The 14522-nt window shown below is 38.6% G+C and overlaps 2 protein-coding genes across 2 annotated transcripts in view; one reads left to right on the top strand and one right to left on the bottom strand.

Annotated features, from left to right (window-relative positions):
• LOC141377888 (uncharacterized) overlaps positions 1-14522 on the top strand; it is a 111416-nt gene that overhangs the window by 31586 nt on the left and 65308 nt on the right. The window lies entirely within an intron of this gene.
• Positions 1645-12648, bottom strand: ppt2a.4 (palmitoyl-protein thioesterase 2a, tandem duplicate 4). Its single transcript, NM_212909.1, is given in 9 exon segments — positions 1645-2029; positions 2196-2250; positions 3964-4048; positions 4577-4660; positions 4748-4855; positions 4945-5040; positions 8640-8793; positions 12373-12541; positions 12623-12648. Coding segments are annotated over 8 exon segments (876 nt in total). The 5' UTR covers positions 12523-12541; positions 12623-12648; the 3' UTR covers positions 1645-1885.

The raw sequence follows: 14522 nt of genomic DNA on the forward strand, positions 1-14522 counted from the left end.
GCAAGAAACTGAAACCGAGAGCAGAGAGTGAGATGCGATTGATTTAGTGTTTGTTTTATTAGTTTACCTCGAAATAGTTACACAACACCAAAATTCATGTGGTAGTATTAAGTTTACAAAAACTGTTAACCCATATATTGCATTTGAAGATCGCTGGACAATCTGTGTGGTTAATTGTTCAGTGAAAATGCGAGTTGAATTATAGTATGCAATAGATTCATATAAAGTCACTTCCACTCTGAATAGCACTATCCTTATATCTGAGACCCGGTATTATGTCTTAGGGTGCTTTCACACCTGTGAATCGATTCAGTTGCTCCGAAACAGATTACAATTGTTACGTTGTTGCTCTTTGCTCTTGGAGCGGTTCGCTTTCACACTGCAAAGTTTCTAATCGGACCAAAAGAGCTAAAACAAGTCACGTTCGAGTAAACTCTCCTCACATTGGTCAGAGTGTCAGGGTTTATTTTGCAGCGTCCCGCTCAGCTGTCAGGAGAGTTGGTGGTTTGGTGGTGATTGACAGGGTGCACGCGCGACATGTCTGAGGAAAGACGGGGTGGGGAGGGGTGAGAAGGGTGCGCGACGATGCCTATTCGAGGACCGGGAGGGAGACGCAAGATTACCGGGAGATCATCACTCGTTTGCAGGCATCCGGAGACTCGCAAAACTTCCCGCCCTACTCATAATTCTCTCTTCATATAGCCGTAAGCCTATTACATACCCATAAAACACTGTGATACAACAGCGCTCGGATCGAATCGCTTTCTCACTGCAATCGAACAGCTCCAGGGTTCGTTTCAATCGAGCCGATACCACCTCACTCAAGCGACCTCGGAGCAACTACTTCAAGTGGTGCTCGCTGCAGAGCCATTTGGGCGAGCTGAGCTCCAGCGAGGGGGAGCTTGAGCTCCACATTTTTTTGCACTTCGTCTACGAGTGATGTCACTGGGGGTAGGGATAGGGGTGGTGTACGCATTAAGAGCCATTTGAGCAGAGCATGAGCTCCAGCGAGGGGGAGCATGAGCTCCAGCGAGGGGGAGCATGAGCTCCAGCGAGGGGGAGCATGAGCTCCAGCGAGGGGGAGCATGAGCTCCAGCGAGGGGGAGCATGAGCTCCAGCGAGGGGGAGCATGAGCTCCAGCGAGGGGGAGCATGAGCTCTCGCTCCTCCTCCTGTAAGCTGTTTTAATGCGTACACCAACCCCACCCCTAACCCTACCCCCAGTGACATCACTCGTAGAAGTGCAAAAAAGATGGAGCTCAAGCTCATGCTCCCCCTCGCTGGAGCTCAGCTCTGCCCAAATAGCTCTGCAGCGAGCACCACTTGCATTAAAACAGCTTACAGGAGAGCGCGATTGCCCTGTTCACATATGCCAAACGAACCGCGCTAAATGGGCAAACGAGATACGTTGCGAAACAAGTGTAGGTGTGAAAGCACCCCAAGTGTCTTTTATTACTAACTGATAGACATTTTCAATTTGAACGTTATTGGGATGTACCTCATCTTGAACTTTAAGTGAACTGAAATTCCCTGGACATAGTACTTTGAGTCAGTAACATGGAGGGCTATCTATCTATAGCTTTGCTAGACAGTGACATGACAACTTTAACCAGATTTTACTCAAATATTTACTTAACAAATAAAATACTCAAATAACAAAAAATATAGTTTATTTATTTGTGTTAAAAAGGAGTACAAATCTAGACACATTACTTCAAGCATACAGCAAGTCTTAATTCCTGGAGGGTGTCAGCTCGGCACAGCTCCAACCCTAATAAAACAGCTGATCTGAAAAGCAGAAGTGGGTTGGGGATGGTTGGAGCTAAACCTTGCAGAGCTGCGGCCCTCCAGGAATTGAGTTTGAGAATTGACGTACAGGATTGTGATTACGTGAGCCACTTTTCTATGCAGTTCTGGAAGACCCTGGGGTCTGAGGGCCAGAAATTGTGTTTAACACCAGGAACGATACACTTCCACACGGCACTTTGGGATTTCAGTGTTTTCAGGCCAAAAGTATCCCTTACATAAAACTGGGGAGAAGGTGAAAAACGGTTAGCATAACCAAACAGCACCAGCAAAAATTAAGGAAGTACAAACTAAACGTGCATTGTTAAATAAACTGAAGAACAATATGGATGTATTTTAAATAAAGTAATATTACAAAATACTGAAAAAGAGTAAAATGCATTCACTCACATCCTGATTTTCCATATCAATCACCTTTCCATCACTGTCAAAAGACCCGAACATACTGTGAGGAGAGAAATAAAGGTGTTCAGAACCTGATAGCTAAAGATGAAGATTCCGCCCTTTTTTTTGCAGCGTTGTACAACAGAATTTCACAAGCTCAAACTGTAGTGTGACTGCAGCTTTACTTGAAGGTTTTAAACAAAACTGAGGGACTCAGTTTAGTTCCAACCCTAGTTAAACACACCTGATCAAACTAATTGTGCAGAGCTGTGGCCCTCCAAAAACTGGAGTGGACACCTGTGCCTTAGGAGCACACAATACAGTCGAGTGGCAAACCTTAGCTGATTGTCAGGACAATTTCAAATGCAACAATTGCTGTTAGTGTCATTTAATTATTGCACTTAAAATACAGTTTTAGATTTTTACAGCCAACAGTTAGCAACCCTTGAGAGGCAAAAGCTCATCCACTAAATGCCATTTGAATAAAACACCATTCAAATTCATGGTGGACTTTCCTGTGGACAGGGCTCGAAATTTTCTGCGTGCTTAAAATTGTTGTGTGCAACCAGTTTTTACTGCAAAATGTTTAGCACATGCGCGGATTCGGGAGACATTCACGCAGAATGCATCTCTAAGCTCTTTGTTTGCACTTGGAACGTGAAACGCAGTGCTCAGGAATGGTTTAAAACAGTTGTCATGTCAACTTGCTGCAGTAAACAAATCCAAGTTCATAAAGCTTGCCCCGCCTTCGCGCTTTTCTTATTGACCCACCACTGCTCTAGCACTGAACGTGAACGATTGGTTAATATCAGCTGTCAATCACTCAGCGCCTTCTGGCTTCGGATGACAGAGCTACTACTGCGAAAAATTGTAAAGGGCTGAAGATGAGAATGAAGATAACGCTGACAGATTTAGTTTTAGAAACCATCTAGTTACAAGTAATGACATCTTACTAGTTATCATGTGCTGAATATTAATCCACCATCTACACTTTTCCAAGAGTATAAGACTTCCATTGGCTTAAAGTCTGCTATGAAAAGTCTGTGGGATGGAGTTTTCAGGTATCCGTTCGCCACATCTAGCACGAGAGCTTCTGTTTAATCCTTCATATAGTCGCCAGAAGCTCTCCGCTGTGCAAGTGGCAGATATGTCAAATTTAACACCACGTACACAATCATAAACGGGCTTACACGGAGTAAACTAACATCGCTATTGCTATTAACATGTATGCAAATAAAGTACAGTATGTGTCAAAAGCATCAGTGCAATATCAGACTGTACTTGAGAACAGCACAGTTATACAGTTAACAGATTCATTCAAGCAGTGCGTGCAGGGCCGGTGAGCGCTCCGTGTATGCTTTGGTCACTCAATTCTGTTATAAAAATGTATTTTCTTGTGATAACAGGATTTCGTTGAGATATTTTCCTCACGCTTGCATATATGTATTATTTATTTATTTTTTTTTGCTTGTTAGTTTGATTAGTGTTGATTTCAAATACAATGTTTGTATAAAACTTGTAGTAACGGTGCTCATAATTGGTGGGTGCGACTAAATTTTGGCTGATACGCCTAAATTTTTAAGGTTAAGAACACCGGTGCTACAAAGCAAAAAGGTTATTTTCGAGCCCTGTGGAGTTTGCTTTGCAGGGAACTTGTAGAATTGCAATTAAAAACTGATGTGGGAGGGGGGAAATTGTGCTGGGCTGGGATTAAGAAATGCAGGTTAAATGTGTGAACAAGGCTCGGGTTAATTTTGGGAGCTTTTGTGGAGACCTTGATTGCCACGGTAAGATAACACCATCATTTGGTCCGCCAATCAACACCATGGTTTTTATGCGCAGAAAATTGTTTCGCCACTCTGCAGGAAAACAGAAGCAAACAGTACAAGTCAAGTATAGAGAACTGAAAGAGCACACACACAGACATCTGAGCAGCACATAAACACCAGTTAAACAGCCATGTCTTTAATGGGTCCGTTCATCCCAAAATTATTAACTCACTATTATGTCATTACAATTCTCCTGAGACCGTCATTCATCTTCAGAACACAAATTAAGATATTAAAGATGAAACCCAAGTTTCTGGACTTTCTGGAACATCTCCAGATCATTGCTGCATGTATGGCGGATGAGAGAGCTCTCTGACTTCAACTAAAAGATATTTGGTTGCATAAATCGTTTGGATAGCGATTGAATGAAAATAAAATAATTAAAATTAAATATAAATCAAATAAATTTATTAAATATATAGTTTTTAAATAAACAGAAACAAATAAATACATAAGTAAAATACAAAGTGTTCTAAAGATAAGGTATCAGGGCATTGGAAAGACATGAGCAATTGATGAATAACAGAATAATTTTAGGCAAATTAATAGCTTAGTTACCTGTTGAGTTGACATGTTCAACTTCTCCATTCAGCGGGGCCAGAAAGACACTGGAATTCAAGTATTTCTCTCTATGATGTGGATCTACAGTGCAAGCAGCAGCAGATGAAACGTAATGAGTCACAGACAGAGCCGGAGGTTACGCTGATGCATGAAAGTAGCACATCTTACCATTCCAGTAGCTGCAGAAGGAGGTTTTTTGTCCAAGTTCAGTATAACAAACATTGTGCAGTGAGGACTTAGGCAGTTTAGGGAACACACCGCTGATGGCCCTTGTAACTGCAAGAACATGGAGAAAGCACTTATGCATGTGTACAAGGTCTTGTTTCTTGAATGAGAATAAATATTGTGCTGTGAACGTCACTGACCTCCATACTGGCCAGCTAGCGGTGAAGACAGGAATATCACAGAGTGAGCATTGTGTTGAGGAAGAGTAGCAAGAACTCCTCGACATATCAAACCACCTGTTACACAAATTATATGACAAGTAAACTGAGGTCTGGAGGAGTTTCAGCTCCGTTTTATTGGTTCTACATTTAATCGTGTACCAGTGAGTGTGCAGCAAAAATAGAAATTCATTCATTTATAATCGGCTTTTCTGGGGCAGAGTCGCAGGGGCAGCAGTCTTAAGACAGAACCCCAGACTTCCATCTCCCCAAACACTCTCCAGCTCCTCCGAGGGGATCCAGAGGCATTCCCAGGCCAGATGAGAGACAGTCCCTCAAGCAGGTCCTGGGTCTTCCCCGAGGCCTTTCGATGTGGAGGAGCAGTGGCTCTAATCCAAGCTCCTCACCAACCTGATTTCATTAAGTAGGACAGCTTCCTGAATTAACATCTATTGATCCTGGAACAGCATTCTAATCAGACAGTCAGAATTAAAGGGTCTGACGCCCCCACTTTCTGTTCAGGCCTACCTCAGACTTTTTTCAAAAGATGCATGATGATGGTCGTGGAGCTCCGCAAGCAAAGGGCACGAGTTGGCATGGCCAGCAGGTGAGAAGGAGGAGAGTGTCATTTTGTGAGCTAACTGACCACAGTTCAAACCGTGAGATAGTTTAGTTTACGAAGTTAAAATGCAAAGAAAAGTAATTTAATGCCCCATTACATTTGTTGTTGGTTATTTCATATACACAAACAAAATTGTAAAGATAATCGGGTTTATATAAACGCTAAACGAGGACTTCTCCCTCAATCCCCAGGTCTGAATGCAGACTCAAAATAGACAGGGCAGAGACATGCTGCACTAACCATTAGCCCTGCCGGTAATCTGGAGGATTTAGGCAAACACAGCAGCATGACGATATTATTATATAGAACATAAAATGTTTTATAGAATTGTCTACAGAATTTCATTGTAATGAAATTAATATATTTATGCAAAAAAAAAAAATAATAATAATAATTCTTAAAATGATCTTAGCATATCACTTCAATCTTTACATTTTTGCAGTAACATTTAGCATTGACTTAATTTATTTAGAATAGAAAAATTGGATAATGGTTTGGTGTGGGCAGGGCTTGTGGGCATAGGGGCAGGGCATTAATTCTCACTCTATGCTAAAGCCAAAAGTTGGCAGCCCTGATTTCACCCAGTCATCAAGGTAGGATCTCACAGCTGAGCTTGGCACTGGCAGGTCTTTGTCTCTCCTTCGGAAAGCACGTGCAGTCATGAATAATTGAGCCGGCTCAATTATTAAGAAAAAGGATAAGAAAGGATAAGAAAATAGGATAAGAAAATTCCGCTATGAATAAGAAACCGACGCGTCATCTTTGCACGACGTTGCCGATCCCGCCCCAAAAATCATTTTAAACCCGGTAGCTGAAATTAGCTGACAAAAGCTCAATTATCTAGTTTTCCCCACAATTAAAGCTAACAGGTGCTAACATTGTCCTAACTGATTCTCACACACAAATTTGTTAATTCTCAAAAAAAAAAAAAAAAAGTACAAGGGTTTTGTGAACCTTTAACTCTTAAAAGACCTAGAGGTATTTTGTGGGCACCTAATGGGCCTCTTATTATTTTTTTAAAAAAAGCAGTTTTATTTTAGCAGTCAGCCTCAAGTGTCATATATAAAATTTTAAACAGGAGAACCTGAAGGTTCAATCTGTATCATTTAAAAGATTCATTCTAAAGATTCTTTGGTCCAAAAAACATATGAACTGAGAAAAAATATTCCAGAAACGGTTTATTAAAAAAAAAAAAAAAAAAAAAAAAAAAAAAAAAAAAAGTGGCATTTTCTAGTGGTTACAAACAAAACCTTATGAAGTTTTTTTTTTTTTTTTTTTTTTTTTTTTTTTAGAAATGCATGTTATTATGTTTTATACTTCTAAAATAAATTGTCTACATCCACCATTCCCTTAGCAAGTTATAGCAATTTATTTCAATGTTATTCCAAGGCGTTTTTCAATGGGGAAAAAATGCATTTAATGAAAGCATTTGCCCAAAAGTTCTGGGAATGAACTAAACAGAAAAAAGTGTTACAAAATAACAGAACACTGAAGCAAATTTTACTTTACAAATACTATATATATTTTCAGTTACCATAAACAGCACTTACAATGAACAAATAAAAAGAAGTGTCAAAGTCCTAATAAACATGGTGCAAATCCTCAGTAAAAAAATTTATATAAATATTTACTATACTATAAATAGTTACATAAACTAGATTCAATATGGACCATCTTTTTTATGGTTTTATGTGCCAGCATATGGTGTTGACCCTACTGCTTCTCAATTTTTGGGTTGCAGACAAACAGCCACACAGTCATTTGCGTCCTTTGAAAACAGCAAGACCAGCACTTCGTCTTTGCTGTGTCACTTTGTCATGCAAAAGTACTTATGAGAATTACTTCATGCAAAACTTTGTTTTTTTTTGCGTTTTATTTAGCTGTGCGTAAATGTACAGCCTCTCTCTCGTCCCGGGTTGTTCAAAAAGCTGATTGTTGATCCAGAAAGCGAAACCTATGCTTATTGGTTGAGAGTGAGCAAGTTTGAACCAATCTGGGCATGGAGGAGGGACAGTCCATCAATGTACCATGTCTGGTTTGTCCGGAGACACAAGCCACGAGCGCTCCTTTGACAAATCAGTGTTGTCAATTTGATAACGTAACCACACTGATTCCAGAGCCTGCGAAAATCCGTGTAATGTAATGCGATTCTTCTTTATGCCAATCTTTAAATTGTACGGTTCAGATCAGCAGATCAAAAGTTATTAAACATTTAAGAATACATATTTTTAGCCGCAGGCGGCTGTCTCGTCTTTAAGGTAGTTAACCATTTTTGTTCAGTTTAGTCATGCGGTTAGGTTTATGCCCTTCTACATGGATTGTTAAATCAACTACTATTTCCCTCTGACTTTGGGAATGATTTACAGTTGTGGTTGGTTTATGGGTGGGGAGTAGGTATGGATTACATTGAACAAAAATTATGTTCCAGGATCAACATGGATGTTAATTCATAATCGAGTCACACTTGACAAAATCATGAAATGCAATCCAACACACTCTGATGAAACATCATCAGTACCTGGTATCTAACAACAAATGCCCTTCACATAAAAATAAAAATAGTGTTGAATCCACAGAGCTTACATTCATTTTCTATTGGCTCAGTCCCTTTATCAATCAGGGATCACCACAGCGGAATGAACTGCCAACTTTTTCAGCATGTTTTACACAGCGGATGCCCTTCCAGCTGCAACCCAGTACTGGGAAACAGCCATACACTCATTTGCACACACTACAGCCAATTTATTTTATTCAATTCACCTACAGTATACCGCATGTCTTTGGACTGTGGGGCAAACTGGAGCACCTGAAGGAAAACCACACCAACACAGGGAGAAGATGCAAACTGCACACAGAAATGCCAACTAACCCAGTCAGGAACCAGTGACCATCATCAGTAATGCAACTTATAGATGGAGGGTGATTGTCCTCACATCATTGCACAAACCTTTCAACCTCCAAGGTAGAAGTAGGAATGACCCCAATATGTAGGAAAACAAGTCCCAAGATGACTATCATCTGAAAACTTATTGTATTAGATCATTGGCAACTTTACCTTGCGAGTAGCAGATAAGATGGACACCATCTCCAGTACTCTCAATGATGGGTTGGAGAACCTTTTTAAAGCCTTCCACCTGATCCCACATTGGCTTCACACTGTCCGTGTAGTCATACAGAGATACTGCAGTCACACTCGTACCTGGATGAGACTGAACAGGAGAAGTTTGAGTTTTATTTTAGATGAAGGAAGAACTGTGGTATATTTAGTGAACTTGAAACTACCATTTCTTGGGGTATTTTAACTAAAATGTAGGGCGAAAGTCAGTGGCGCCTGCAGCCTAACGGTGGTATGCATCGTGCGTAAATACCATGAAAGGGCAGGAATTAACGCTGCTTTTTAATTTGACAATTTAAAATTGATTATTAAACAGTATGCACTACAGCTACTTTTCACTAGCCCACCACATTCTTACCAACATATTTTATTATGTCATTTCATTGACTTGAATATAATTAACAATCTATAATATAATTACCAACCCATCGTCTAAAATCCTAGAATAATAAAATAGCCTAATATTTTAGTCGTGGCTAGAGCTTGATTAATTTAATTGACATCCTATGAAGAGACCTTTACTTCGACTGACTGAATGGGAATTATCCAACGCTCTATTTTGGTAGCACAAAAACACACTGATCTGGGAGAGAAATAATTGCACTTTTCAAAGCCCAAACAGCTTGTTTTGTAATTTATTGCCGGCTATACCACCTGAAGGACGGTTACAGTGTGTTGTAGTCGGCCGTCACCGGAGAAGGTCTAATCTTTCCTAAATTTTTTTGGACTATTGTTTGATAGCTTTAGTGGCACTGTAGCTGTCCAAGGTACTGTTGTGAGCGTTAAATTATAGCCTATATATGCACCAATAGACAAGGCAAAAGGAATAAATGAAAATAACTTTGGATTCTTAAAATGTCGATATTGTTTTAAACACACACACGTATATATATATGGGGTGTAACAATTTATCGTTGTACGATTTATTGCGATGCAAAAAGGTCTCGATATGCATCGTGGCGTTATGACGATTTGATTACGATATGACGTCCGTTTTCTCTTATTAGTTGAGCTGTTTGCACGTGAGCTACGTTCCACCTGCTGTCGCACGCGAGTTCAGATTGCAGCAGCAGTAATGTTAGCGGACCAAGATGAGTGGAGCTGAAATAAAGTATGGCCCATCCTCTCAAAATCAGACGTCTGGCAAGATTTCAGTTGTACAGTCATTGCTTTAGACTCGGCCGCTTTGACACGCATACTGGGTCAAACATAGCCGAAGTTTTAAAGTCTTCACAGTGATTTACATACTTTGCACAGCGACATGGATACCTTCTAATGGTGTTGAAAGGGTCATACTGTATTTATAAGGTACAATTCACCATAAAATATCATTCTGTCTTCATATAATGATGTATTGGCGGCCGCAAAATCACACATGACGTAAGCTGACCGTAAGCCGTTACTGCAGAGGGCGGATGATAGACGCGCGTGTATGGCAAGCCGTTTTAGCATTTAAACCTTTGTTCTGACTATCCATAATTACTAATAATAATATAAAGGGGCCATGTAACTTTGTTTTTTGTTCTCTGTGATCTTTAATACATACTGGGTACCTACTAGCTACACAAAATATTTTCTAAAATGTCAAGCAGGAATTTGTCAATAGGTTTAATTATAAAGTCAATTAAAAAAAAAAAAAAAAAAAAAAAAGCATTTTGCTAAATATAAGACTCCTTTATATCTTGCTATGTGTTGGTTCATATTCGTTTTTATTTCACTTTATGCATTCGTTATTTAAAGCTGGAATACTGAAAGAAATGACAGCCATCATTTAAATGGTTATCTTACCATCAAAATGTATATCATTAGAATACCTTGAAATAAAATCCAGCAGGCACCCCTGACAACGCAACAAATCAAATTTACTCAAAGCCCTGACAACACTTGCTTTCCAGGGTAAAACAGCACCTTCAGCATGCAACCCTTGATGAAGCTGCCAAAATCAGCTGATTTCAGGACTCTCATGTGATTACTGGTTCAAATTTCAGTTTGTGCAAAGAGTAAATTGTTTTTATTTCCTATTTACAAGTAATGTTTCTCTTTTTCATGTCACTAATGATCGATCTACAGGTTTAGTTAAATAATCACTTTTTTTTTTTTTTTTTTAAAGTAAATCAGGTTCAAATGACAGGAGTTCCTGTGGGGATGACAGTAACACCATTATTTATGTCCCACTGATAATAGAAAAACCCTTATTTTTTGCTTAGTTTTCAGTGTTTCACAAAATTAATGCATATTGCCAATAATAATAAAAATCTAAAAATAAGAAAATTAACATTTTGCATTGTTTGATCACTTTTGATGGAACTGAAATGTATATAAAACGCAGTTCAATATTTACTGCAAAAATAAAGGACAATAACAGCTTGCAGTTAACATTACCAAGGTCATGGTCAGATGTATTTAAAATAAACAAGATTAAGTAAATCTAGTAAATGTTGTGCAACTTATATCCCTACTGATGGGATCAAAAGCTACTTTTGTTTAAAAGCACAGATGCTCAAATTACAGCCCGCGGGCCAAAGTAGGCCCAGAGTAACCTTTGATTTGGCCCACCATCCCATCTGAGAAGAGAGGGAGAATGATGGAGACTATTTAGACAGTCTTTTCAAATATAAATGTAATCTTTTGTTTGTTTTATTGCTAAAAGCGAAGTGCATGTTTCAATTAAATATGGTAAATAAGTCAGATTTAGCTTAAAATGTACATACCTGATGGATAGAGAACAATGCAGAGACTGGTGAAGAAATTAAGGCAAGGGCAGATTCAGCATTAAACTCTACTTTTATTTTATTGCAAGTTATCATTTTAAACGTTGTACAGCATTAGTTTATACAATGTGCAGTTTTCTACATTTTTAAAATATTAAAATAAATTAGGAAATTACCCATGGCAACTTTAAAATGTAATATAGTTTGGTTTACTTGCCTTCGGCTTATAATTGTATATGAAACCGGAGTTGGGGGGGTGGGGGGGGGGGGTTAGGTAGCTAGCTTGAAGCCAGTGGTGTCTGTCTGTCGTTTTATGGTCAAGTGCGCGCACACACACACACAAAATTTGATCCTCTGCACAGTCTAGCCATGTGCAGCCAGAAAAAGGCAAACTGTGGGCACAGGTGCAGTTCATATAGCACTTGAGGCAGTAATGAACCATAATCTGAACAGGGGTGTGACACTGAGTTTGCAATTTAGGAACACAACTTCAACAATATTTGGTTTTTGGCCCTTTATATGAAATTTGGTCACCCATGGTTTAAAATAACGTTGCATAAGAGTTGTTCTACACATTTTGATAGAGCAATTTTGTGAGTTAGGAACCACAACAAAAATATATTTCTGCTAAACTCATTATCTTTTAAAATTAGACTGCAACTAAATAGTACTATCCTCTTCCCAATGAACTAAAAGACACTTAAAAAAAATCCCACCACTGAATAAAACAAAGATTACGACTTTAACAGTCAGAATTCTGAAATATAGAGTTACAATTGCATCGTCACAATCTTTATAATTTTTTTTCATTAGCGGGAAAGAGCTTCCATACATTTCCGTGTAAGCAGTGAGTTACCATCCTTAGATTTGAAAGTACTGCACGTGAAACAACAACAACCAATACAAGTGACCGTATAAACGATAACATGCGTGAAACAAAATACATACATTACATTCCTTACCTCTTTAATTAAGTTCACCAACGGTGTCATCTGTACAGGTCCACCAAACAGCCCGTGAACAATAAGCACTGGCCTGTACGCCATGATGGCTGAGGGCAGCAGCAGTAAAACAACCAAAATAAAAACACATGGTCTGCAGCCATCAGCCATCGCCACAACTGCTTATAATCTGAAATCAAACATGTATATAATCCTTTCATAATTATAACAAGCCAAACTTAAATTAGACACCCAAGTAGGCATGACTAACCTTAGCAGGACGCTCCACGATAAAACAGCTGGTAAATTGTTTGGAGCGTGATGTTCTGTCGCTTGAGGTGACGCTTTTATAGTATCCGCTTAAGTGATGACGTGTTGGTGACGTATGTAATACTGTTACCACCGGGTCCAAGCCGCCACTCATTTGAGTTGAGAAATTATTTGTTTATGATCACTTTCAATTCATATCACACATTAAAGTTAATTTTATATAAAGTCATAGTGTACACAACAATCTCTGGGCTTGCTGCATCAAAAATACCAAAATTTTAACAATTTATAAAAAAAATGAATGACTTTCGGGCCATCGGATATTAGGCATGGACATTAAAATTGCGATCGATATTTTCGAAAGTATTAAATCGCTTTGTAAACGTTTATAATTAACACTTAAGTCTCCCCATACATTTGAATAGAGCGCTTGGACCCGGAAGCCGCTTCGCGTGACGTCACACTTAACAAGCGGATTGTCCATTTCACGTTATTAAAAATCAAATTGCTCCAAGAGGGAAATCATATTGGTCAGCATTAATAGGAAGATATTGATTGGAAAAGAACATAGCTTCTCCCATATAAATATGTAATCCCAAACAAAGCAAAGGAAATCCATTTTAAAATTCTACAAAAATACCCGGCCAATGCATTTATCTCAAAAATTACTGATATTGCAGATACTTTTGTTCAGGAAAATGAGGAAACTTTGACTCACATGTTTTTTACATGTAAAATCTCACAAAATTCGGTCAGATCTTATTTGAATAAATCCCAATCAACAAAACAAGATTAAGCAAGTAAATCTAGTAAATGTTGTGCAACTTATATCCCTACTGATGGGGTAACTTTAAAATCAAGTGCATGCATAAATACATGTGGTTACGATTAGATTGCAAGCAGAAAACGTGCTGTTTCTGTTGGACTTTAATTTTGACAGCAAGCTTATATTGTATCTTTGATAAAACACAAGCTTTTATGACCTTAAGACTTGCAGGAAACATAACTATCAGACCTAAACACCCCGCAAAACAAACACTCAAACAAGAAAAACGATGCGCTATCTTTTAGAGTTATGAAGAATGAGAAAAACAACGCCTGTCATAAACTTCATTATGCATATATTTTATATTATTGTATATTTCATATTTGTAAAGGCTATTTTTTATGCTTATATATTTTATATTTGCTTTACAAAGTGTACATTCATGCATGCACCACAAAGGTTATTTATGCTACATCCATCTTTAATAGGCATAAAACAATGGCTCATTTATGTTGCAAAGCTAGTTTTTGTAATAGTTTTTTAAATGTTAACAACGGATGCTATTTTTCTCCATAAATAAATAAATAAAACCAAAAGGGAAAGTGGAGTGTGCATTGATAATTGTTTCTGGTTTGAGCCTCGACTGTGTCAGTTGGCGCTTCTGTGTGGAGTTTGCATGTACTCCCCGTGTTTGATTGGGGTTCCTCCGGGTGCTCCGATTTCCCCCACAGTCCAAAGACATGCGCTTTAGGAGAACTGGATAAGCTAAATTGTCCGTATTGTATGTGTGTGTGTCTGTGTGAGAGTGTGTATGGATGTTTACCAGTGATGGATTGCAGCTGGAAGGGCATTTACTGCGTAAAACATGTGCTGGATAGGTTGGCAGGTGATTCCGCTGTGGCAACCCCAGATCAATTAAGGGACTAAGCCGAAAAGAAAACGAATGAATGAATGAATTTAATGAATTCAATTTTAGCTCATCTTTTTTTCTATAGCTTTTTTTCTAGTGTTCCAGAAACCCCTACCAAGATAGTCAGATATGCAAGTGAAAGTGAAACTCCACCAATTGACAGACGTTAAGAACAAACATTTGGCTAAACAGGCTCCACAAATGTATGTTAAATCATAGTAACTA

The sequence above is a fragment of the Danio rerio genome, chromosome 15 (genome assembly GCF_049306965.1).
Source record: "Danio rerio strain Tuebingen ecotype United States chromosome 15, GRCz12tu, whole genome shotgun sequence".
In the NCBI taxonomy this organism is placed as follows: Eukaryota; Metazoa; Chordata; class Actinopteri; order Cypriniformes; family Danionidae; genus Danio; species Danio rerio.